The 25,113-nt window shown below is 44.9% G+C and overlaps 4 protein-coding genes across 5 annotated transcripts; 3 read left to right on the top strand and 1 right to left on the bottom strand.

Moving 5' to 3' along the window:
* Positions 1 to 929: 929 nt before the first annotated feature.
* Positions 930 to 6,726, top strand: tlcd1 (TLC domain containing 1). Its single transcript, XM_060074552.1, has 4 exons — positions 930 to 1,656; positions 2,592 to 2,674; positions 3,505 to 3,587; positions 5,375 to 6,726. Exons 1-4 carry the CDS (start codon positions 1,463 to 1,465, stop codon positions 5,783 to 5,785), a joined length of 771 nt encoding a protein of 256 aa, XP_059930535.1. The 5' UTR covers positions 930 to 1,462; the 3' UTR covers positions 5,786 to 6,726.
* A 3,318-nt stretch (positions 6,727 to 10,044) lies between these two features.
* Positions 10,045 to 13,966, top strand: rab34a (RAB34, member RAS oncogene family a). Of its 2 annotated transcripts, none has more exons than XM_060075148.1 (11): positions 10,045 to 10,244; positions 10,607 to 10,722; positions 10,830 to 10,921; positions 11,010 to 11,075; positions 11,279 to 11,380; positions 11,516 to 11,580; positions 11,864 to 11,915; positions 12,014 to 12,095; positions 12,747 to 12,837; positions 13,176 to 13,283; positions 13,384 to 13,966. In XM_060075148.1, exons 2-11 carry the CDS (start codon positions 10,648 to 10,650, stop codon positions 13,449 to 13,451), a joined length of 801 nt encoding a protein of 266 aa, XP_059931131.1. In that variant the 5' UTR covers positions 10,045 to 10,244; positions 10,607 to 10,647; the 3' UTR covers positions 13,452 to 13,966. The 2 variants fall into 2 exon arrangements, with proteins under 2 accessions (XP_059931131.1, XP_059931130.1); XM_060075147.1 differs by having other exon boundaries at positions 10,046 to 10,244; positions 10,610 to 10,722.
* Positions 13,967 to 14,160: 194 nt separating this feature from the next.
* zgc:174895 (uncharacterized protein LOC100126024 homolog) lies at positions 14,161 to 17,423 on the bottom strand. Its single transcript, XM_060075146.1, has 5 exons — positions 16,300 to 17,423; positions 15,983 to 16,076; positions 15,494 to 15,640; positions 14,943 to 15,038; positions 14,161 to 14,368 (listed from the first exon to the last, which is right to left on the bottom strand). Exons 1-5 carry the CDS (start codon positions 16,639 to 16,641, stop codon positions 14,208 to 14,210), a joined length of 840 nt encoding a protein of 279 aa, XP_059931129.1. The 5' UTR covers positions 16,642 to 17,423; the 3' UTR covers positions 14,161 to 14,207.
* Positions 17,424 to 18,559: 1,136 nt separating this feature from the next.
* On the top strand, positions 18,560 to 23,711 carry proca1 (protein interacting with cyclin A1). The gene is made up of 4 exons (XM_060075392.1): positions 18,560 to 19,290; positions 19,400 to 19,532; positions 20,000 to 20,134; positions 21,413 to 23,711. Exons 1-4 carry the CDS (start codon positions 18,738 to 18,740, stop codon positions 23,247 to 23,249), a joined length of 2,658 nt encoding a protein of 885 aa, XP_059931375.1. The 5' UTR covers positions 18,560 to 18,737; the 3' UTR covers positions 23,250 to 23,711.
* Positions 23,712 to 25,113: the final 1,402 nt, after the last annotated feature.

Raw genomic sequence — 25,113 nt, 5'->3', positions numbered from 1 at the left:
TACCATACAATGCCTTTTTTGTGATCACAATCTTGCAAAGAAACACATGCTCTATCTTTTAAAAAAAAAAATCTTGCGTAAGCAAAATTCCCCTGCGGTTTTAGTGAGCGAATTTGTGCTACTAGGCTGTACAAGAGAACACAGTGTGCCTCTAAACTTCCATGAGGCTTTGTTGCCATCTGGCGGTGTGGAAATCACATGACAGTCCATTTGTCAGATAAGTTGCAGCTGTTGTAGAAGTAGCTCCATCATCGATGTGATCGATATTCACAATAAAATGTGACTTGGTTGAAGTGGCCCAAGGGATATAAAAAATGTAAGTAGCATTGAACGCAATTAAAGTGTAACCGCGTGTAAGGGTCACGTGTCACACACATCTACGTGCATAAACGAAAACAGAAGCGGACGTGCTTGGCAACAGTGATAATCAAAGCCATATAGGTAGTTAGGCTCAGAGCCGGACTCTCTCTAAAAGACTATGTTTAGGCTTACTTGAGAAAGTCAATGTACAGGATCTGACGCGTTGCCAGGATCTTATTTTCTAGTTGTTCGTCCCTTGGAGGGGCCAGCCGTGGGTAATTACTGCCGTGTTTATAGTCTCAAGCGACAAGCTAGTTCTCCTGTTGGCCATCAAGGGGAGGGGGTTTCATCTGTAATGTGATACTTTCAGACTCACCCGTACTCGCTGAAATCACCATGTGTGATTTACACAACTGTTGTATAACACCGAACGAGTTAAATTATACACTAGCACAAAAGTGACTAAATATTACCACAAAACATTGGAAGTCACTGCATTATTCCATCGAAGTCTATTTCAGTCCGAATTGGTATGTTCTGATTGGTTTGCTCTACTTTTTGAAATGTGTAGTAGAGTACACAGAGAGAGACGGCCCCTCCTTGAATCCGTGGTTTTCTCAAGGCAGGCCAACGCCCACTAGTCTCTCTCTCTGTCTCCACCGCTCCCCTTCCACTCTGTCACTCAGGCTAGGGGGGCCAGCTACCACACAGCACAGGGAGAGAAGGAAACACTAAAAAGAGCCACATGTTGGAGCCACAAGCCTCTTCCCCCAGCCCCAGCCTGCCCCAGCCTGCCTTCAGCCTCAGCAAGCTGACCACGTCAGGAGCTGCTATACCGCCCTGTGGAGGAGCGTGAAGACAACCACGGGACTTTCGTGTTGTTGTGAAAGGCAACCGGTGACGGTGAGGCCACAAGGGAGAAACTTCACTTCACTCCTCTGTTCCCCAGACCGCCGGAAAGCCCAGCAAGAGGCCCCGCCCCGCCCATCCGACCGCGTCTGACGACAGGCCGCCGTGGAGAGAGAGAGACGCCTCTGGACACAGACACTAGCGTGACATCGTCGAGAGCGGCAGAGCAGCAGAGAGGAAGAAGGAGGACGCCGCAGAGAAGAGGAAGGAGAAGTTAAAAACCAAGAGAAGGAGCAGGGGGCTGGCCGAGAGGATGGAGGTGCTGCTGAACCACCCTTGTGCGGTGGTGCTGGTGTGCGCCCTGCTGTTCAGGGTGGCGCACTGCCTGCTGCAGAACCTGCCGGTGCCCAAGGTGGTGCGCGGGGAAGAGTTCCGCGCCTGGAAGTGGAAGAACCTGTCGGTGTCCCTGGTGCACTCCCTGCTCACTGGTGCCTGGGCCCTGAGCTGGTAAGTGCCCACACATTTGGCTCACCATGAACCATTGTTCATTCACTTTAACGGCTGCACATGATCTGTGTGTGTGTGTGTGTGTGTGTGTGTGTGTCAGTAACAGCCCGTGCCACAGAGCGTCTGCAGACAGGGAAGGGGTGAAGAGAGACAATGGCATAACCAAGTGTGGGGGGGAGGGAGGTCACAGTTTGACCCAACACACAAAGCGCCCCTCAGTGTTTACTTCCTGACGTCTCCTCTCCTGGAATCACTCGGGGTGTGGGCCCTGTTTTTCTGGCTTGGTTTCCCCCCTCGTGCGGTCGTTGGGTTTGTATCACTGAGCTGTGTTCATACTTGTAGGAAGATCTGAAAAACGAAAGGGAACACAAGCTCTTAACCCATTCAAACGGTTGAACAGGAAAAACCTGCCCGTCAGTAATGCAGAGAAAGTACAATTAGGTCAGAGGATGTCCTGGGTGGAGTCAAAGTGGATATGTCATATTTTAATGTGTTATGTTTGGTATTTGTTACAGGCCCGTTCTCTACTAGTACTCTACTGCACGGGATACAGTCAAATAAGGGAAAGCGATCAAGGAAACTGCTTCATATTTTTATATATTGTAAACATGTTGCATCATCCCTTCTAGAGAGGTGTTCAAGTTAGCCATTAACCTCACTCTTTCATTCATTCATATTTGAGCAAGGAGGGAGGAAGCACGACTTAACCTCTTCCCTTCACTGCTTCTTAATACATATCCTACTATACAGGCTGATAGCAATACCATGATTACAACTACTTCAACTGACTCTACTCCTAACATCTACTCCTACTACAACCCCCGCTGTACCTTCAAGGCGGCGTGTTTTTAAGATGTTTTTGGTTCTTAGTCAGGCTTTGTGTGGAAGGAACGCTTGTAGAGCTGTCTAGCAACACCTTGTTTCCCTCCCCCCAGTGTGCTGATATATCCAGAGACGGTGCACAACCTGCACTCCTACTTCGTCCCGGTGTCGTACCTACTCGTATGTGTCTCAACAGGTCAGTGGCTACAGCCCCCAGACAAGGCCTTCCAAACAACCTCTATCCTGATTGGACCATATACATCTCATTGTGTCCATGTGACATGTCGCTATGAGTCATCCACAGGGGTTCTCAAACAGCGGTTCGGCCAATAGCTTTGCAAGACACCTAGGTGCAGATTTGTTCGCCGTTATGAGACTCGAATAGAGAACAAGTGAATATCAACAGCACAGGCTCCAGCCGATGGATGCCAGCATGGAAATTCCCAAGAGACACGAGGTGTTGTGCACCCGTATTTTGTAATGACTCACAAAACAGATGACACCTTCCGCCACCCACCAACAATAGCCTCAGGGCCCTGGATAACAGAGCGGCCGTAGTACCCTTACAGACGATGCAATTACCCTAAACTAAAACAACTAAGCTCTTAACCACTTGGTGGTGGAAGAGAGGGCGGGACTTAATGCAATCATCAAGGGTAATAATGCTGGCCTATTCTGGTTACTAGGGGCTCGTGGTGGGCGTCAATTGCTTACTCGAGGATTGTGTGTCTGTGTGTTTGTTGTCACTATGAAAACACGAGTCTGCGGAGACCCACGCTAACAACCATACACAAGGGGTCTGATGTGAAGGAGCCTTGTATGAGGCAGAGAGTGGGCCCATGCAGACGTCCTCACAGTGTCTCTGTTATCTCCACTGCTCAACAATGCATGTCAAACAGCTTATTAAGGAGGTCGACATGATGACATCATGTTATGCAACATAAGTCTGTCCAGAGAACTAATGATGTGATAATTAGCTTCAAAATCAAATGTATAATCTTACTCTGTCTGTTTATCCGCCCATAGGGTACTTTGTACAGGATGCAGGTGACATCATTCTTACCGGTCATGCTAGAGGATCATGGGAGTTCCTAGTTCATCACACACTGGTGAGGGACACACATAGACCTTGGGGTGTGTGTGTGTGTGTGTGTGTGTGTGTGTGTGTGTGTGTGTGTGTGTGTGTGTGTGTGTGTGTGTGTGTGTGTGTGTGTGTGTGTGTGTGTGTGTGTGTGTGTGTGTGTGTGTGTGTGTGTGTGTGTGTGTGTGTGTGTTACATTTTTTGGCTTTGTTTTTCAAATGTTTAGGGGGCAATTTGAATCCTGTTGATTTTTTGAATTTGTTAAAGGCACCCAGTGCAACTTTATGTAAACATTCAATGAAAAATAAACATTCAATTTCTAGTCTTTTTTACACGTAGTAAGTTTCAATAACTCCATACCATTACATATCGACATTCAAGGAGCAAAGATGAGACGTCGTTGTGTGGTGAAAACTGATAGAAAATCGTAAACAACAACAATCGCCGGTGGGGAGAAGCCATTTTTCCATTGACTGGAAGCCTGCTTTATTTATTGTAGGTTACAAAAAATAAAGAAAATGGCGGCATTGTTGTTGTTATCGATTTTGTATCAGTTCTCACCACACAACGACGTCTCATCTTTGCTGCTTAAATGTCGGTATGTAATGGTATGGAGTTATTGAAACTTACTACGTGTAAAAAAGACTAGAAATTGAATGTTTATTTTTAAGCCTCGAAAGTTGCACTGGGTGCCTTTTAATATTGCTGAGTTAATATTGGTTTGGCCCTGTGTTGACATGTCCACTTCTGTGTACAGGTTGCCCATAGGGCAAATTAACCTGTTTTAATGTAAGCGGTTGGTCCTATTTACATCCGTCATAGCACCAGCATGGTCAACGTGTACTCACTTGATTAGTTGTGTGTATACTGGTGCACTACCATACCTAGATCAAACATAGCCATAATTAATGTTATGAGCTCCACCTGTATTTCGCATACTGTGAAAACGGCCCATATAATGGGCGGTACCCTTGTAGTACTACTTGATGTCAGGCATAACGTGCAATGTCAATCCGCTTTTCACAAATTGTACTGTATTTATAATCAAATGTGTGGAAGAGAAGCCACACAACACGACAAGCAGACAAAGCGTGCAGCACTGTAGTGAGCCCCGAACAGAAGGCACACTCACAATCTCAGGAAGCAGTCTTGCGGTATAAGCGCGGTATAAACAGGGAAATGGGTACTATAGATAATAACTAAGGGGTCACAGTGAACCAAATATGGAAAGGCCCATTACACTAAGAGGAAATATTTTAACAGCAAATTAGATGGATAACTTTTTTTCTTAAGGGAGTGTGTGTGTGTGTGTGTGTGTGTGTGTGTGTGTGTGTGTGTGTGTGTGTGTGTGTGTGTGTGTGTGTGTGTGTGTGTGTGTGTGTGTGTGTGTGTGTGTGTGTGTGTGTGTGTGTGTGCGCGCGTGCGCTATGCCCATCCCCACCTTGGTTTGGTGGTTTAATAGGGTGACACGACAACAATCGCTTCATATTATGAACCATTCCTCTTTCGGATTAGCGTAACATCTCTCCTATATCCCAATGTGTGTAGTTGCTGAAAGCAATGAAAGACATTAACACAGTGCAAGAAAAAGAGAGAGAGAGAGCCGTACCAACCTCCACCCCGGGTTGCTTGGATTTAATTAGCTGACCTTTCTTAACATGCTCATGTCCAAACATTCTTCATTAACATCTCGCTCTTTTGCCACCATGAGTCAGCCGTCAAATGTCTGAAGTCTGAACCATGTAGCACCTTGTAAGTCGTGTGTGTGTTTGTGTGCGTGTGCGTGTGCGTGTGCGTGCGTGTGTCCGTCCACAGGTCATCTGGTGTTTCGGGTACGCCCTCTTCACCAAGCTCTACGTGTCGGGCGCGGTGGTGGCGCTCTTCGTGGAGGTCAACAGCGTCACCCTACACTTGAGGCTGATGCTGAAGCTAGCCGAACAGATGTCCTCGCCGGCCTTCCAGGTCAACAAAATGCTCAACCTCTTCACCTACGTGTTCTTCCGGCTGAGCGCCCAGGGCTACCTGACCTGGTACATCGTGTACAACTACTCGTGGTTGGACCACGCCAGCTTCTTCCTGGCCGCCATGGTGTTGATGAACGGCATGATCCTGGTCTACTTTTACCGGCTGCTGCGCGCCGACTTTTGCCCCCGCCCCAAACGCACGGGCACGCAAAACGGGACGCACAAATCCGCCCCAATGACTCAGAAGTTCCTCACCGACTAATCGGGCCAGGGAGGGGGATGTTGTCCTGCTGTATTTCTGTGAGGGGGGATGGGCGGGAGGGGGGTTTTCGAGCTTACCGTTTGTGACACCTAACCAAAATGGTGCCCACAAATACTTGGGAGGAGGGGGAGGGGTACTCCGGCTAGGACAACAGCTAACTGGAAACCAAGTAGGGGGGTGGGGGGGGCTGCGATCTTGTGCCTTCTCTCTGTATGAGGCCCACTGTGTGGCTGAGGAGGTTACGATACAGAGACACTATTTCACCGCTATAGCCTCGAAAGTGACCTACGGGGCTCCCTGCCTGGAGACAGACACATGGCCATTTGCGGATCACATTCAAATTTTAAACAGAACATGGACATTAAATGTAGCCCCAGCTGCAATCTTAATCGTCCAAATTGAAATAGTCGAGAAGGTGTGGGTAACGGCACGAAAGAGTACAATCAGTGTTTTGATATTTCGAAACAAATCTGAACCAAGACCTCATGTGGATAAGTTGAAAAGTTGAATTGTGGAATGAAGCATTCACCATTATACTCAACTATGACACTGCTGGTTACGTGTAAAGAAAAGGAATAGAGCCTCATGAGAGGCTTGCTCAAATATGAAAACTTTGTTTAAATTTTACAATAAGCCGAAGGATACTTCTTTTCATGATTTAAAAGCTCTGACACATTAAAGTGTTTATTCAAAAGGACCTTGTTATATAAATATGAATTTATTTTAAAATCTATTCTAATACTTTGAATATCATTAAATGCATAAACAGTTAACCGGTAGCCAATTAATTGATGTGTGTCGATATGAAATTGCTGAAAATAAGCAAAACATCTGTTGATTTTCATGCTAGTGCTGACGATGACCATGTTATTTAATTTCCTGAAGTCGAAGAGAACACTACTTTGGTTGACTAAATGCTAAATAAATAGCTTATTTCATTATATGTATGTTTTTTTCTGTCTACGCAATTGGATTGTAGGGTGGTTAATCTATTCAGTTTGAACATCTACCATTTAAAAGTGTAAAAAGTAAACAGGAATAAAATTAGATAAGGATAAATGAGGAGCATTGATGTGTTGGGTCAGAAGTTGTGGGTGGTCCATATGGTCATATTACCAGGGCCGAGCACAGGAAATTTGGGGGTCGGGGGCAGCTAAGGGGGGTTGGGGGAACCCAACAACCCACACATGCTCTTTTCACTCCAAAGTTGACACATCCCAACAAGGTTCCTCTTAACAGTCTGCGTGTAAATGGCTATAGATTCATAAGGCTGATCTGGGAACAGTGCTTAACCGGCTTGTTTAATAATCGCGACGATATGAACAGGTTGCCTACTCTAAAATGCTATAACAGATGTTTTAACGGCGCCGGAACTTCTAGCAGACATTGTGTGTTCGGTATGAACTTACTACTGAAGTGTTCGCAATGCGTTAATTGAATTATCAAACATTATATGTTCACAAACATTCATATGTTTGTGAATTTTCATCACTTACGTACTTCCTAAACAGACTAAATTCGAATAGCTTTTTAATTTCTGTCTTTATGGACGGGTGAGTGACGATAGACAGGAACATGGTTGGAATGACCTGTAGTAGGCATATTGTCTACAGCAGTGGTTCTCAAACCTTTTATACCGTGTACCACCACAGAAAATATTTGTCTCCCCAAGTACCACCATTATGACAGATGTTATCAAATATAACAACGTACGGTACGTAGGCCTGCGGCCCTAGTAAGCTACGCACATCTCATGCAGGAGGCACATTTATTCTTAAAAATAATTATATTTATTGTTAGCTGATGTCAGCCTTTACAAAGTCGTAGCACTAGAACAGAGACACAGAAACACAAACACATACACACAAGTGAGAACATGATCTCATGGTAAATGTATTTTCATTCATACTAGCATTTTGATAGTATTGTTTTTAATCTGACGATTTTTTTTTCTAATTCCTCTGCATACCACTTGATACCGCGTCGCGTACCACCAGTCAGGGGCGGATCTAGCCATTTTGGGGCCCTAGGCAAAATATAGACATGGGGCCCTCATTTTTGAAACACTTACACAAAACAAATAACCATCCCAATACTCTTTGAATCGCAATAAACCCATAGTGCACTGCCACTCAACTCTCCACAGTAAAATCAGTTTCAGATTTCTCCAGCCTTTGCCAAAATTACATGTTTATTACTCAAACGAGAGAGAGAGAGAGAGAGAGAGAGACAGAGGGGGGGGGGGGGGGTGTTTAGGTGTGCAAGTGGTTAAGTTCTCCATTTTCAAATGTCAATTTTCCCTGTTGCCTCCACCATTTCATGTGAGTAAAACAGTGTGTGTGTGTGTGTGTGTGTGTGTGTGTGTGTGTGTGTGTGTGTGTGTCTGTGTGTGTGTGTGTGTGTGTGTGTGTGTGTGTGAGTGAGAGAGAGAGTATGTGAGTGAGTGACTGAGTGAGTGGCAAAGCTCTGTGTGTGTGTGTGTGTGTGTGTGTGTGTGTGTGTGTGTGTGTGAGACAGAAAGCATTTGTAAACACAAAGTCATACTGTTGTCGTCTTCTCAAAAGTCTTCATATCAGAGAAAAGTGGTGAGCAGCAGTATAGAACCCCAACAGCAGAGCCTGTCGCAAGTTCAGCAGCAGGTATAAAAAATGAAGTCAATTTCGGCAGTGTATCTGCAATTCTTTTCTTCTCAGCTTTTTGTTTTCGTTTAGCACAACCACTATCATAATTCCGCCGCTTCATTTTCACCGAGTCGCATCCCTCTGCTTTGGTTTGAAGTACGTTACGACTAGTCCAATGCACAATGGAGGGGGGCATGTGTGCTGGAAAATTATTATTTAGGCATTAGTTCGGCGTTATGTTGATATTTTTGTTATTTTTTTCTACTAGAAATGTTTTTTTTTTTTTACTTTACATAAGTAATGGCTGGGGGGGTCAGATTTGGGGGCCCCTAATAAAGACAGATTTGGTTGGGGCCCTAGGCACTTGCCTAGGTTTGCCTAATGGAAGATCCGCTTTTGCCACCAGTGGTACGCGTACCATAGTTTGGGAACCACTGGTCTACAGCTACAGCCATTTTGACTTATTGCCTAATTGAAAGGCTAAGCAATCAATGACATACCAAAACAAAAACCAAGACGCATTTAGGTGAAATAAAATGACGTACTGCAAACCACTGCTCCTTGAATCCACCATCAAACCAAACACGCTATCATAACGCATAAAAATGACTACTGGGTTTATAACATCCTTGGAAGTATACGATGAAATCCCTGAGTCAAACCTGAACCAGCCCACATGCTTTGGCACATGCACAGACCCATTGGTGTATACCGGATATTGGAGGTTGAGCCCCTGGCCTTTTCCTGCCCCCTTAGCCAAATAGAGCAACCTCAAACACAAGGCTGTAGTTATATTGTGTTTCCATAAATAATGTCCAGCAACAGGAATGTCGTGAATCAGTGACGGTCAGTGACAGTGTGACTGATAATCACTGAAAGTTTACTTTCTTCATATGCCAGTAACCATACTAATCATACACGCTTTTGGGGCTCAAATATGGGAGCAAAAGTGCCTTTTTCCATCTTTCTGTGGTAATCTTTTACTCCATACAATCGTCAATACAAGAACATCCTGATGAAGCGATGGAGTACATATTATTTTAAAAGTATTATAATAGTTTGTTCTTATTGCATCCTCTCTTGACCCCAGAATTCATTGTAAGCCTATATTTGGCCTTTGAAGTTCAACTTTGAATTAATTCAAAGTTGAACTTCTAAGGCCAAATATTATATATATTTTCTCAAAATGTTTTTAGAGAACTTAAGAATCCAAGCACAAAGAAATTGAACAAAACGTAAATATATTTATTTTCGACAGCAGGGGACCAAGAAAACGGCTGCTCATCTCCTTGGGCTCCTCAAAATTCCAGCAGGAAAATGAGCCCAGGGGCGAACTACGCTGAGAGAGTATCCGGAACTTTTGTGTTATCCCGGCCTACCGCAAACGCAAATTTCCGGTCTCTTACTATGTCCTGTGTACGCCAGGCAACAGTCCCCATGAGCGAGAATATTAAAGTCAAGAATAACAATAAAAACCACAACGACGACAGACAAATTAGTTATGGACTTCGTTACAAAAAGTTGACAAAGCAATAACCAAAGCCTGTAACGGAACGGATATCCCTCTATAGAAAATCCCTCCCTCTCTATCTCGTCTCTCATCGTCAATCCCATGGTCCTGAAAGTCCCGCCCTCCCTCTCGAGAATAACACCCGTTTGAAGCATCCTTTCCCGGCATCCCGTCCTGAGACGAGAACGGGGGAACTGAGTCAGCGGTACATTTCCTCTATCATTCCCTGTGTGGATTGATCTTCTGTATGTGGATTGATCGTCTCTACATTTGTGGGATTATTACATGCGCTAAACTCATACGGACGCCCCGTTTCCACAAGCCTACTGTACGTATACCCTACCATTTTGTAGTGATTTGTGGAGGAACATCTTCCTCAACTTTATCAGAACTGATCGTTTGGGATACTCGAGTCGTAATCAGTCGGTAATTGTTACGTTGACCGTGTATGTATAATGTGTCACCATTGCGATCATTTAAAGGTTTTTTGTCGGCATAACCTTTCGTCAATACCGCACTTTTCGGGTCTTTGTTGGACAATGGGATTAACGGCAACAAGTAGACCCACTCGTGGTGGTATATCATTCACTGTTCATCGTGGCATGAATTCGTCTAACTATACGACGAATTCGTTACAATTAGCTACACATATGCCTACGATCTCTTTCTTTGTCTGTGTCTCTCACCCAGCAGACTATATGACCTGCTTATGAGATCTCCTCGGATGCCCCATGTCTTACCGGGTCTCCTCCATGAGTGTTCTTCCTCCCGTCCGAAAGGACCGGATCATCGCTGAGCTACCCAAGGTACGCCATTATTATTATTATATTACATGCATGCTGCAGGGGTTTACAAACCCATACTCTGACACGTCCACAGCACGGCTACAAAGAAGGCTGTTTGTCTTGTCTAGTGTTACAGTAAAGAAGCTGCTCTGCACACCAAGGATGAGTTCACCAAGAAAGTGAGGACGGCATGTCAGGAGCAACGCACCGGGACTGTGGGGTGACTACTAATTAAACCACCGTTTTTTGGGGAGGCCGTTGGACATAGGCTTCAGGTGATGCTTACCTTTTCTATCCGCTGTGACTAGGTTTAAGATATCCAAGGTGATTGTGGTTGGTGATCTGGCAGTGGGAAAAACCTGTCTTATTAACAGGTAAACAGAATTTAAGGTTTGACTCGAAATATTTGATGCATTTCTCATTTTACTCCTGCCACATACAGTAACAGTGGTTTTATTTGTTGCAATGGACACGCCTATCTATTACCAATTGTTCTTTCAGTATGTTTTGATGGCTTGAGAGTGAGAATGGCATAACAACAGTTTGACTTCACTGACACTCATCTTCTATCATTAAGGTTCTGCAAGGATGCCTTCGACAAGAACTACAAGGCCACCATTGGCGTTGACTTTGAGATGGAGCGATTTGAGGTGCTGGGGGTGCCATTCAGTCTGCAGTTGTGAGTCTAATACAGTGCTTACCTACAGTAACGTAGCATTAATAAACGTGTGTGACGTGTGTGTGTGTGTGTGTGTGTGTGCGTGTGCGTGTGTAGGGGTATGGGCTGTAACGTTGGCTGTGTATTTGCTTCCAGGTGGGACACTGCAGGACAGGAGAGGTTTAAGTGCATTGCTTCCACGTACTACAGAGGGGCGCAAAGTAAGACCAAAAGTTTAAAGTCTGTTGGTTTCACAAAAAAACGTCTATGTTGAAAAAAAACGTCTATGTTGAATAAAGAGAAGCCATCTTTTTCGTTTGGACTTCGAGAAAGGTCCAACGAATTCAATCAGTGTTACTTTCTATACTACTAAAAATCTTTATGTGTGTGTATGTGATGATAAATGAGCAATGCTTGGCAGTGATATAATTTGTCCTAACTGACGTACAAACCTATTTTTCTCAATGCAGATAATAATGTGCTGAATCATTATTTTTTCCTCAGCTGTGATTATTGTTTTCGATGTAAATGACGTGGCCAGCTTGAGCCACACAAAGTAAGTATAATATTGAAGATGTTTATATCATTTGGAATATAATTATATATTTCTAATCAAATTGTGTTTAAAAATGTACTTTTACTCCTTCATCACAGGCAGTGGCTTATTGACGCCATGAAAGAAAACGATCCCACAAACATTCAGATTTTCCTGGTCGGAACCAAGAAAGATTTAAGTGTACGTATGCCCTGTGTACATAGAAAGACTTAGAAGATGTACTCCAGTAATGGTGTGTTCTGGTGAGGCCAGACAGCCTCGTACCATTCCTGTGGTGAATGAGTGAAGGTCAATGAGGACTAGCTGGTCTGACGCCAGAAGCACAAGCTAGTGTTTTTTTTAACATAACCTCGGGAATGTGTTTATTGTTGTTTTTGGATCTCCTCTTTTTTGGACATTCATTTGTGATAGCAAATACATTTGACCCCGAACAAATGATGATATAACAGATTATTAATTACATAAGGTTTGAAAGTACCTGCAACCGCAGTTTCTCAAATGAGTGACTTATTCTGAAATAATTCAGTAGAGTCAGAAGATCAAAACATGTCCGCAGTCGCAGAATCATTATAGCAATTGCTACCGTAGACGCATTAATTCCCTGCATGGGGCTCAGAGTGATCTCATTATGTCAATACAGAGCAGCGTTTAGACATCTGGCTTTTCTCAAGTAGCCTCACTAAAAATTCAAATCGCATATTTTTTATTATTTTAACATTTACCTTTACCGTGCGTGAAAACTGATAACTCTTTACATATGATTTTTCTTAATTTAATGAAATACTACATGATCCTATCCGTCCTCACTCGGGTGTTTTCGTGTCTCTCTAGTCTCCTGCGCAGTACGCTCTGATTGAGAAGGATGCCATTAAAGTATCCCAGGAGATGAAGGCAGAGTACTGGGCCCTCTCCTCCCTGACCGGTAAGGGGATATATCACAGAGCAAAGTTAGGAAAATAATAATGGTTCACGGGAACGACTTCTGGTGGACACATTTTCCATGTAGGGGACAGGGCTATATTGAAGTTCAGGCTTGAGATTCATCTGGGGGGGGGGGGTTTGAAAGATGTTACCAGTGGTAACCCAAAATAGTCTCAGCTCACTCATGCATTAATGCATCTCACCCATAGGGGGCAGTCTGAGTCCATATTAACATTTTTACCAGGATCAATCCAATGCACTACTCTAAAATCTGTTGTTTTAGGTTCCTTTAATAATAATGATTGAACATACCTTAAATGTGTGTTTTTCCAATGATAGGGGAAAACGTGAAGGAGTTTTTCTTCCGCGTGGCTACTTTGGCTTTCGAGGCGAACCTCCTCGCTGAGCTGGAGAAAAGTGGGACGAGGCAAATCGCCGATATCGTCAGTGAGTATTGACCCAGTACGCCAGCAATATCGCTCTCCGCCTCGCCAAAGAGCCCATGTTTGGCCCATGTGCTTCATACAAGCTTGTGTATTTGTTTCAGAAATCAACAGCAATTCAAACAATCTCTACGCATCGTCCAAGAAGAAACAGCCAAATTGTTGTCAGTAAGCCTGGAAGCACGACTGTAAACTAAAGGAATTAAATGGGAGACTTCCTCTTTGGCCAGCACTCGGGATGTTTAGAAGTGGACCAGGAGAAAGGAACACAGTGTTTTTTAACAGACTTGGGATATAGTTTTTCCAATAATTGGAAGTGGATATATGTGTTTGGTAATTTCCACTTAACAAACTACTCTACAATTATTCCTCTATTTCGGTACGACCAAAGTGCAATATTAAAAACATCTAGATGTAGTAAATTAATATGTGTTCTGTTTTATATAATCAGTTATGCAATCAATTGTCAGTGTAATTTGGATATTTGCTACGTCTAATATCTTTCCGTCAACACATTTGGTTGTTTTCAAAAATATATATAATGCCTCAGTACAGGCCTATTGGAGGTTCATATCAGTGGGCATATACTTTGAATCCGTTTGCTGTAAATTCATCAGTTTAATTTTGTATTGAATGGTGTGTGGCCAGTGGAATATTTGCAATAATTAAACCAATTTCTTATCTTTTTATATCAAATTATATTCTCAGTGGAGTAACAATAGCTTCAAACTCCTAGATGGGCCTTAGAATATATTTCTAAATGTGTGTATTTTTTGTACGTCTTCCATGGCAATAAAGAAAATGATATGGAAAAATCACAAACCGCTTTTTCATATTGTTTAATCAATGTTTTTTTTTACATGAGTAAAATGAACATATCTTACAAATATTGTAAATTGACGTAAAAATGATCTCTGTCTTATTCTTCCTAATATGTGAGAGTAATTGGCGTTTTTTCAACGCCTAACAACTCAAGGTGTTGGCGATCAATTTGTTCTTGGAGTTTCTCTGGGATGCAATGGGCGTGTTTGTAATGTTTCTTTATCCATTTTCCTCCTTCTGTGTTCTCAATTGCGACTGCAGCCACACCTGTAATGATCATGGTCTTGATTTAAAGGTTATCATAATGGTTATGTCCTATCTGGGAAAACATTGGCCATCATCTGATGATGATTAACCTCAGGGGACAACGGGCACTATTAGTGGGGCGGCCAGATAATGGCTTCATACAGACATTGTGTTTCAGTACCAGGCGAGTTTTAGGGTGATACTGGAAAACATTCGCTAATAAAAAAAATAAAAAATCGTCCTCTGACGATAGCCGATGGGTTTTGACATCGTCGCGTTCCACACGGTATGTTTACCTGCATGAAACCAATACAAACTCACACTTGAGTTTTCAATACTAATTCCCACGTCATTGGTCATTACTAATACTAACTCACACTTGATTGGTCAATACCAAACCACACTTGATTGGGCAATAGCCTACTACTCGATTACAAACCCAGCCACGGAAACCAGAACGCTTCTGATACCCAAATCGTGTTCCGTTGCATACATATTCAGAATGAATATGCAGTTATCTGTTTATAGAGATGATGTTCAGTCTAGTCTTGTGTTTCAGTTTGGTAAATAATAGAAGAATTAAAACCAAACGGACCTACAACGATGGCTCCCAGCTGCTCCACTAGTTGAATGGCCGCCTTCATCGTGCCTCCGGTCTCTATCCACTGGTCCACTAATAACACTCTGAGACCTGGGGGAGAGATGAATGTCGTAAAGCTGTAGACCTAGCCTACAACTCCTAACCTCATAAACCATTTTGTGAACAGAAACGTTGTCGTATGTTTTAGTCAACACTTGGGGGCAGTGTCCTATTTAGGATGATGGTTGATGTCCTTTCATTCCAATGGGCCTCTTTCGCCATTCCCTTGTCGCTATAGTTTGGTTGATAGTGCCTTGGGGCCTCGGGTAGCTTGGGAACCAGACGAGGCGGTGAGGTCATGTTTGCGAATTGGTGATGTCAGGTTAGGCCTCCGGGCATACCGGATTTAAATATGTGGCCTAATTGTCTTCTTTTTTTCCCACGCATGGGACAAAAAAGAACAAAGCCCAAACATGTACTGAATCCCAGGACACATTTCCCAGAAGAAAAAGAACCCTGCTCTTTTGGGAAGAGGTGGGATAGATCAGGGAGGAGAGAATATTAACCTGGCTTGAGCACATCAAGGCGTACTTCCATGTTTTTTTCCCGGCATGAGTAGTCAGTGTATTGCTGGCTCTGGGTTGCTATGCAGAGGTGGCCGGCCTTACGGATGGCCAGGAACCCCTTCCCCAGAGTGGTGGCCACAGAGGCCCCTGAAGACCAGCACAATTAGAAATACGTTGCCATTTTACCTTTAAAAATTATCTAAATAAAATTAGCAAAATAAATCTCCTCAAAGATACTGATATTGGTTTCATAACACATATCATATATGACTTTGGATACGTTTAACACATTCACAGGGTATATTCTGCCCTGCACTCGCCCTGCATGTCTTATTTCAGCAGCGGGTTGAATGACTGACTATTTTTAGCACAATCCCTAACATAGGTTAGCATGCACAGCTAAAGCAGTGTCTACAAGTTGTGATCAAAACAGAGCATGTGGACGGTTGCTATTTCGATATATTCAATTAAAAAACATCAGTGTTTTACCAAGAATAAATCCCATTGCATCTATGCCAGCTACCAGGTCCACACTGTCATTCTGGAAGGGGCTGAGAAGGTCTTTCATACAGTCTGCTAGAGCCTGGACAAACCAACACACCAGTGAATCGAGATTGTGTGAACCAGTGGAAAAGTTTTACTCATGCATGAGATCATACTTATGGTGGGACCATTATATTACATGAATGAGATACAATTTCGATTATACTATAAAGTGTGCCTTTTTTGCTATCCAAACACTTGGAAGACAACAAGCAGGGAACCGACAGTGAATCAATCTGCGAAGATGCCCTAGTGATCGTTACCTGGGAGTTGCAGTAGAGTCTGGAAGGGTCAAGCCAGGCAAACGTTGGTCCTTTGGTGTTGGGGGCCATTAGAGACAAATACCAACCTTTCTGCCTGTCTGTCGGAACAGCCAGTACATCCATTCTCAAGCAGTAGTTTACACAGACACAGCGGGCAAGGCTTGTGGTCACAGACGAGCATATCGGGTTCCAGTGTTGTGCCAACTGTATTACCCTCCGACACCATAGGTCGGAAAGGCAGCTAAGTGCAGATAATATGGCTAGATGTAAATTGTGTAAATATTCAATGGTGTTTTGACAAGAGTTGGACCAATACTTTTTTTTTTTACTCAGGGACAGCATAATTTGTAAAAGTATTCCTACGCACAATACACTCCCAGAGACCCCTGGAATGTATCGGATGTTTCGTCTGGTGATTCGACATCATGGCGTCTGTTGATTTGATTTGACATCATCGCATCTGGTGATTTGACATCATCACTGCCCGCCTTGAAACAATCCGCTTAGCCCACTGAGTAGCCTGGGCTTGATCTCTACACCAATCCCCATAAACCCTGCCATGTGATGAAGCACTTTAATACAATTAAAGCTTTTGAAGTGTTCTTGGGTGGCGTAAAACATAGAACAAGTCACTTTTTTTTATCATAAGGGTTATGTTCTTTGTGCATTTTTCAATGTTTAAATAAAAACATTTGAATCAATCAACAGTTGAATAAACATGAATCCGGCGATAAGCTGTGGTTTGGCTGGTTTGTCTCTGTAAAGCTGATTCATGTTTTCTTTGCAAGAAGGGACAAGAGCCTGCTGCAAGGCACTGGTATGAACAAGTGGTTGAAATAGGACCTGGGCCCAGGTTCCTTCAGGGCACGACAGTGCAGGGACCTCATGTGGGACTTACACATAACCCGGATGGGTTGTTAATTTAAATGGTAGGCCTACTATTTAGGATTTGCATTATTGTGATTCGTTATATGTAATTTTCCTGCTCATTATTGGATTTCCACTGTTTTGTGGAGCCTCAGGCATTTCACCCTACGATGACATGATATAGAAATAGAATACAAAAATATTTTAAATGAAAGCAATAGAAAAAAAGAAGAGAAGATATTACCACTAAAAGCAAGGAACAACCTTCGAATGTGAAAAGTTATTAAACTTATGAGCAAACGTATCTTATAGTTAAGAATACAATGAAGAAGATATTTAAGGTGCTGTTTTCAAGAATATTAAAAGAATAGAATACAAACATTATTTAGCTGAAGACCAGTTTTTTCTTAACTTTCTTCCTAAATGCAATCTAAAGGGGGGAAAGGTTTATTTTCTTCAGAAAACCTCCCATGTGATCCTCTTTTTTTTTCTTCTCATATTGGTTAGTATTATCATACTCTTGCACTTCAACTTTCAGTAGGCCTTAACTTCTCGTTTGGTCCGTACTGTGCCCCTTAACCCCAACAAGGTGACCGAACAGGATCCTCTATCCATTGCCCTTAACCACGTGCTCCCACCCCGTCTGCAGACACGGTGGGAGCACCCGCCATGCACGACATGCACCGACAAGTCCGCCCCTGTGCACAATAATTATCATTCATAAAAAAATTCAAAAAGCAATCCCCTATGCGACATTGCAATAACGCCCAATCTGCAGGATCACCCCATCCTCGTTACCATGACATGTGTGCGTGTCAGCAAAGTAAATGTGGATTTCTGGTGAAAAGAACCAGTCAGAGGGGAGGTAACTCATGGCCGATGGATAACGTTCACCCCCCTCCTCGTGCGTAATGTTAACCCAATGCGTTCCGCTGAGACGTTCAAGTCAGTGCAATAAAAACTGCTGTTCGAGCATAAAAATTTGACCAACGACATGGTCGTGCTTTCAATTCAATTCAATTCAATTCTATTCAATTGTATTTGTATAGCCCTTAATCACCATTACAGTCTCAAAGGGCTTAACAGGCCAAATATTTGTGACACCCCCCTTTACCCATGCCCCCACACGGGCAAGAAAAAACTCCCTTGAATCAGCAAGGAAGAAATCTTGAGAAGAAACGCAGTGTAGGGGAGCCCTTCTTCCAGGGATGGTCAGGAGTGCAATGGGTGCCACAATTGACATACAGGTAAATACATGCACATACATGCACACCGATTTCTTTTTAACCTTCGGCAATGAAAGAAGGCCCGCTCCCGAAGACCGGAGGGGCCGAGAAGGACTATAAGGAATAATCAGGTCCTTCAGGTAGGATGGAGAGCTCAAATGGCTTTGAGCTTGCAGCGGCCAAAACCCGAAGCTTAAACCGCAGGACTCCTCCCATTATTGTTATCCCGGGTATTAATGATCACCCCATTACCACGCTGCCTTAAAAAGCGGCTGGTCGCTCGATCCGACGGAAAGTCGAGGAGCTGTCTGCAGAGCGCGTGGTGCTGAAGGACCACCCGCCGCGATGTTGTGGGTCCTCTTCGTCTTCCTGTCGTACCAGGACAGGAACGTGGTCAAGGGAAAACTCCTGAACGACGCCCACGGCGCGGAGAACGAGAGCAAAGACGCCTGGTTCACGGTGAACCGCACTCTTTGTGCAAAAATGTCGATGCTGGCCGGTGGGATGGAGGCTTTGTACCAAGTTTCAGACGGGCGTCGGTCGGTGCGCTCCGTCGTGGACACACGCGGGGACCTCGTGGACTGTTCCATTATCGTGGACAGGTTGCAGGTGAGGTCGTTCCTGCACCTGTGCAGACTGGGACTGACGCAACAGGACTTCCACAGTGAACGCTTGAGCGCACAAAATAACCGTTTTGTGCGCATGGAAGAAGCTTTGGCCACTTGCCGACAGTTTACGCAGAGGTCCGAGCCCCGCGTGGAGCCGAGGCCGCACAAGGCGCCAACACAGCCGTGGCCGAGTGGGGACGAGCGAAAGAAGAGATCGAAGAGAGGCTTCACGTACCCGGGCACGCTGTGGTGTGGAGCCGGCAACATGGCCGATCACGATGACCATTTGGGTAGGTTGTGTATGGTTCCACACTGTTGATCGGTAAGTTTACAAATATTCATGCTACCTCGATATGAAGAGCAAGGTGATTGATATTGATTGTGTTCCTCTCATTGTAGGGGATTTCCCCGAGACCGACAGCTGTTGCCGCACACACGACCACTGCCCTCACGTCATCCACGCCTTCTCCTCCAAGTACGGCTACACGAACTTGAAGTGGTACTCAATTTGTCACTGCGACTGTGATATTGCGTGAGTAAATGGTTATTCTTTTTTTTCTCACGTTGAAGACATTTTAAGCGTTGATCAATATCAACATATGTCAGTTGGTCTGCCTTATACTGGCATTCTGCTGAATCAAGTCATACTAGTAATAAAGAAAAACCTGAGTAATTCTCCTTTTTATTCTTTTCCTTATTTGCTAATTTTCATTCATAATTGGATTCAATAACTTTAACCTTTAATAATTTGAACACATTATATAGCCAGATATATAGTAACTGAACTGGAACTCTATTCCATTGTTTGTATTATTCATTCAGTATGTGTATCACTTACAGCTGCAAAACCTACTTGGCATAAAAGGACTAGCATCGCCTTGCTAATAAACAGTGTGTCTGTGGTGTGTCTGTGGCGTGTGTGTGGCGTGTGTGGCGTGTCTATGGCGTGTCTGTGGCGTGTCTGTGGCATGTCTGTGGCATGTCTGTGGCGTGCTGCAGGATGAAGCAATGTCTGGCCGAGGTCAACGACACCGTGTCCCGGGTGGTGGGCCAGGCCTTCTTCAATGTCATCGGGGCGCCCTGCTTTGAGTTTGTTTACAAGGACCACTGTGTGGAACGCCACTGGTACGGTGTGTAAGTAAACACAGACATTCTCTCTTGTATTCACGTTGCCCCTCGACCCCCCTCTGTGAGCTCTTAAGGCCGATCCATACCTCCGGATCCGGACGAAATTCGTCCGTCGCCCCAAACGTTGCCCCCGGAACTACCCTTCATACCTCCGTCTGGTTTCAGCGTTGTTATGGATGTTACGCAATAAATCCTCTTGAGGGCAGTGACTGTCGGTTCACATATTAACGGCATCGACAATCGCAAACATGACATCTGTAGAGATGATTTTGCTTTGTGTCATCCGAAATCGGCAAAAAAAAGTGCAAAAAGTGTGCGGTGGCATGTGACACCCCTCACCAACCCGCAGATTATCTCCTCAAAATGTTGTTAAATGACCAGTTACAACTCATTGCCAAAGCAGGGGAACAATAACAATAAACAATAAAATAAAGTAGTATATAGTATATATAGTGTATAATATAGTATAATATAAGTACAAAACGTCAAATACAATATATATATATCAGATATTATACTACTTTTAGTATAATATCTCTATAATACCTTTTATTTATTTTCGCGAATGGTCAGACTTTTGACTCTATACTGCCGCCTCGATTTCCGGTGGTATTGCTCCGGTTCTCCCGGAGCACTCCGGATTCGTAAGCTCAGAGGCGACTGACCCATTTACGGACGAAACACCTCCGGGACCGGACGAAACGGTCCGTATCCGTATTTACCGTAGGGTGTGAATGGGCCTTTAGGGGTTCACGTTTCACTCTCCGTTCACGTCTCACTCTCTGTTTACGTCTCACTCTGTTTACATCTCACTCACTGATTATGTCTCACTCTCTGTTTAATTCGCACTCTCCGTTTACGTCTCACTCCCCTTTACGTCTCACTCTCCATTAACGTCTCACAATGTTAAAATGTCACTCTGTTAACGTCTCCCTCTATGTTAACGTATCACTCTCTGTTAATGTCTCACTCTACGTTAACGTCTCACTCTTCATTTACGTCTCATTATCTTTATTACGTCTCACTCCATGTTTATGGCTCACTCTTTGTTTACGTCTCACTCTCTTTTTAATGTCCCACTCTCTGTTTACATCTCACTCTCTGTTTAACGTCTCACTCTCTGTTTACGTCTCTTTCTATTTGCTATGTCTCATGCTTCGTTTACGTCTCACTCTCTTTTTAATGTCTGACTCTCTGTGTACATCTCACTCTCTGTTTACGTCTCACTCTCTTTGTTTCTTCTCACTCTCCGTTTACGTCTCACTCTCTGTTTCCCGCCCCCAGATGCAAACGGTACGAGAGGCTCCCGGTCGCCGTGCCTCAGCCGGCCGTCCCGTATATCTTCGGCGGGATCCCGGTCATCGACGTTCTGACCGCGCCTCCTCCCCCTGCGAAGACGGACACCGCTAGAGTCAACGAGCAGGCGACGAGGCTGGAGGGTGGCACCACGTCGGAACCCCCGTCATTGGTTACCATGGTGACGGCGGCCGAGGACTTCATCAAGGTTCTGGCCACCGTGTCCACGTCTCAGGGCACCCCCTCCGACGCCACCAAAGGGCTGGCGCACAGCACGGAGGAGAAGAAGACGAAGAAGGAGAAGACGAAGAAGGGGAAGAAGACGAAGAAGAAGGAGAAGAATAACCAGAAGAATAGTGGGAAGAGGAAGAAGCCACAGAACCAGGGTAAAAATAAAGGGAAGGGGAGAGGGAGGAAGGTGAAGTCACACAAGGACACTGGAGTGGAAGACGTTCTCGTAGCTTCCAGTAGCAAGGCGGGTGTTGGCGACCACTTCCTCATTGAACTCAAGGCGGGCCGCTCGGGGCACGGTGACAAGAACACATTTGTTGAGGGGGGATTCGATCTGGCCGGGCACAGGGGGGCGTCCAATGAGGTGATGAAAGACGAGCCGGCGTTGGAGAAAGATGCCGCCGAGGTGACCTTGCCGTCGTCACCCAAAGAACGGGTGACCCGACCGTCTGAACTGGCCACGGTGAGCACAGGTTCAGCTCGTCTAGCAGCGTCCGCCAACACCACCGCTGCAACACTGCGCAAGACTAAAGCCTTGAGGTCAAGGAAGCGGGAGAGGAGGAGGAAGAAAACTCCCCAAAGTGAGAGTTATTGTCCTCCAGATAATGCACTAAATATGACTCTAAAGGAGGACTCTCCTCTGAGCTCCACCGCCCGTTTAGCGGACACATCGGGCCCTTGCATTGTTGGCGTGAACCCACTCACCCAGACAGGACTACAAAGGCCTAAAGGCCGCTCTGAATCAGGGTCTTTCTTGACCACTTCCAGAACCCATGTCATAATGACCGAGGAGGAAATGGTGGGGAGAAGATGGAGAAGGAGAAGGAAACTGGCCTCTGCTGTCCCCATTGTTTCAGTCGACCATAAAGTTTGCAAAGAGGAAAGTGGGACAGAGATGGACAGCATTGGCGCACACACAATCATCACCGACATACCTCAGACAAAAAGGCAAGAGCTGGAAGTTTCACACAGGCCGGAGATGTATGGCACAAAATCCACTGCCTGCGTAACCCCAGCTCTTAGTCGAGGCGTTGTTAAGGCAAAAGGTCAAAGGTTAAAGGGCATGGGTCGACAAAGGCGGAGGGGGACGGCGGTGCTGTCTCCATTCAAAGGAAACCCACTTCTGGAGCAACCATTGGAACCCGTGGTTTCTACCAGTATGAGTGTTTTATCGGGTACCACTACAGTAGTTACCAGGCCGTGCCAACAAGGGCAGCATTCGTGTGGAAGAGGACCTCAGCATGTGAAGACCGGCATCTCGTTGCTCGTCACTGCCGCAACACAAAGACCGACAGGAAGAAAAGGGGACAAAACAAGGAAGAAGACATTGCTCTGCGTTCTCTGTGGTAGAGGTGCCAGTCACACAACCAGCGAAGCTACACACGAACCAGGGACATCGACCGGAATCCACGTCTCAACAGTGGCTCCGAATGCCGATGAGCAGGAAGAGAGCCTTCAGATATCTAAGGACCGTTTGTTTGCCACCACAGGAGCACCGGTTATGAGTGCTATGCAGCTGTCTATTCAAAGAGCTCAGAGGCAGTTTGACTTCAAGAAGAGAAGAAAAGAGTTGCTCTTCTTGCGGCAACAATAAGCCATCTTGCAGAGGCACACGAGTGACAGGTGAATAGATGTCTTAGCTAGCCCACGTAGTCCGCGACTATGGAACTGATTGCCTTCACATTGAATGAAATGCAACATAATCATGTTAAGAATAAATCTTCTCTTGTTCAACATTTGAGCCACTATCGACCGGGAATCATGCCTTTTTGATTTTTAACTCATTTTGTAAAACAGTTTTCATGTTGATAAAAAAAAAAACGATAACAAAGTGTTGAATCTTTCATGCCATGGAACATTACAAAAAATATATATATCTTTAATTGCAAACGGAAAATCCTTTCAGTTGCATGCACCCTAATAAGCTGCATGTAATGAGGAGTGATTTGAAACATACCTAAACAGAACCTATTGGCCAGCTTAAGAACCGAGCCTGCTTAGCCTTCCAAATGAACCACCTTTCTGTCCCACTGTATCCAGAGCAGCGGAAGGGAGCAGAGGAAGGGAACCAGCAAGCATTCCAAGTGTATTTACTGTGCTCTTTTGTTTGTAGGGGAATGAGAACTTTGTTCCCCCCCCCCCCCCCCCCCCCCTACACCAGTCATTGTGACCCCCGGTCGAGTAGGAGAGGGGGTTGAGCGGGTCACATTCTCCACAAAGGATTAGGTGTAACTATGTGCCCTGCTCTCACGGCTCCATAAGAGCGCTCTAACGGGCCCGCGTTGTGGCAGAAATCCCAGGTCAGCTGACTCCCACATGCCAACGCAAGAGGAGCGGACCCGGCCGAGGTCGGTGATCAGGAGGGATGCCTTACCCATAGCTTCACTGCTACGCCGCCGCCGCCAGCTACTGCTACTACAACGACCACCACTACTACTACCGCCATTACTACTACGACAAACACCACCGCCACTACTACCACTACCACCATTACTACTATGACAACGACCACCACTACTACCACCACCACCATTACTACTATGACAACGACCACCACTACTACTATGACAACGACCACCACTACTACTACAACGACCACCACTACTACTACCGCCATTACTACTACGACAAACACCACCGCCACTACTACCACTACCACCATTACTACTATGACAACGACCACCACTACTACCACCACCACCACTACGACTCCTACTACCACCACAACCACTATACTGCTACTACTACAACCACCACTAGTACTACTATACTACTACTGTTACTACAACCACCACTACTTTTACTATTACCGCGACCATCCCCACCACGGCTACTACTACCTCCACAACCACCACTATTACTAAAACTACTACTGCTACTACGCTGCTACCTCTGCCATTACTATTACTTGTTTCTTCGGAAAGAAGTGTAGATGCACGTGCAGATACATCTCACTGAACAGGAAGAGATTAGGGCCTTTTACTGCAGGGAGGCCTGAATGAAGACTGAAGGTATTGGCGGTTCGAACCCAGACCCTTCCTCCTGGGAGTCCGACTCACTGGACTATCCCCCAGTGTGGCTCCACAGGCCCATCGTGTTGGACCACCCCAATGGGAACATAGGTGCATTGAGGACTGCGGAACGGCGGGGGTTGTGATCCCATGTTTCTTGGAGGACACCCCATCTTCCCTAAACCCTGGGGCTGTGTGCCTTGGAAGACACCCAGCCCATGGTTAAGGGGAGCAGGCAGAGGTGGGGCAGAGAGCTGGACAAGTTTGAAACGCAAAAGGAGGAGAAAGGTTTATGTCGCCTTCATTCAATTATTTGTATTCATCTGCACTATTTTTCCTTTTCAGTGCCGCCTCCATTTGTGAGTCCATTTTTGACGTAAAAATGGACCAAAATAATTTGGAGTCTGGAATTTAATGGGTTCTGGAGAAGCTTTTAAACGTGCAGCA

This window comes from Gadus macrocephalus, chromosome 16 (genome assembly GCF_031168955.1).
Source record: "Gadus macrocephalus chromosome 16, ASM3116895v1".
Lineage (NCBI taxonomy): Eukaryota > Metazoa > Chordata > Actinopteri > Gadiformes > Gadidae > Gadus > Gadus macrocephalus.
Note: the sequence above shows the minus strand (reverse complement) of the source record. Positions and strands in the feature narration are given on the sequence as shown.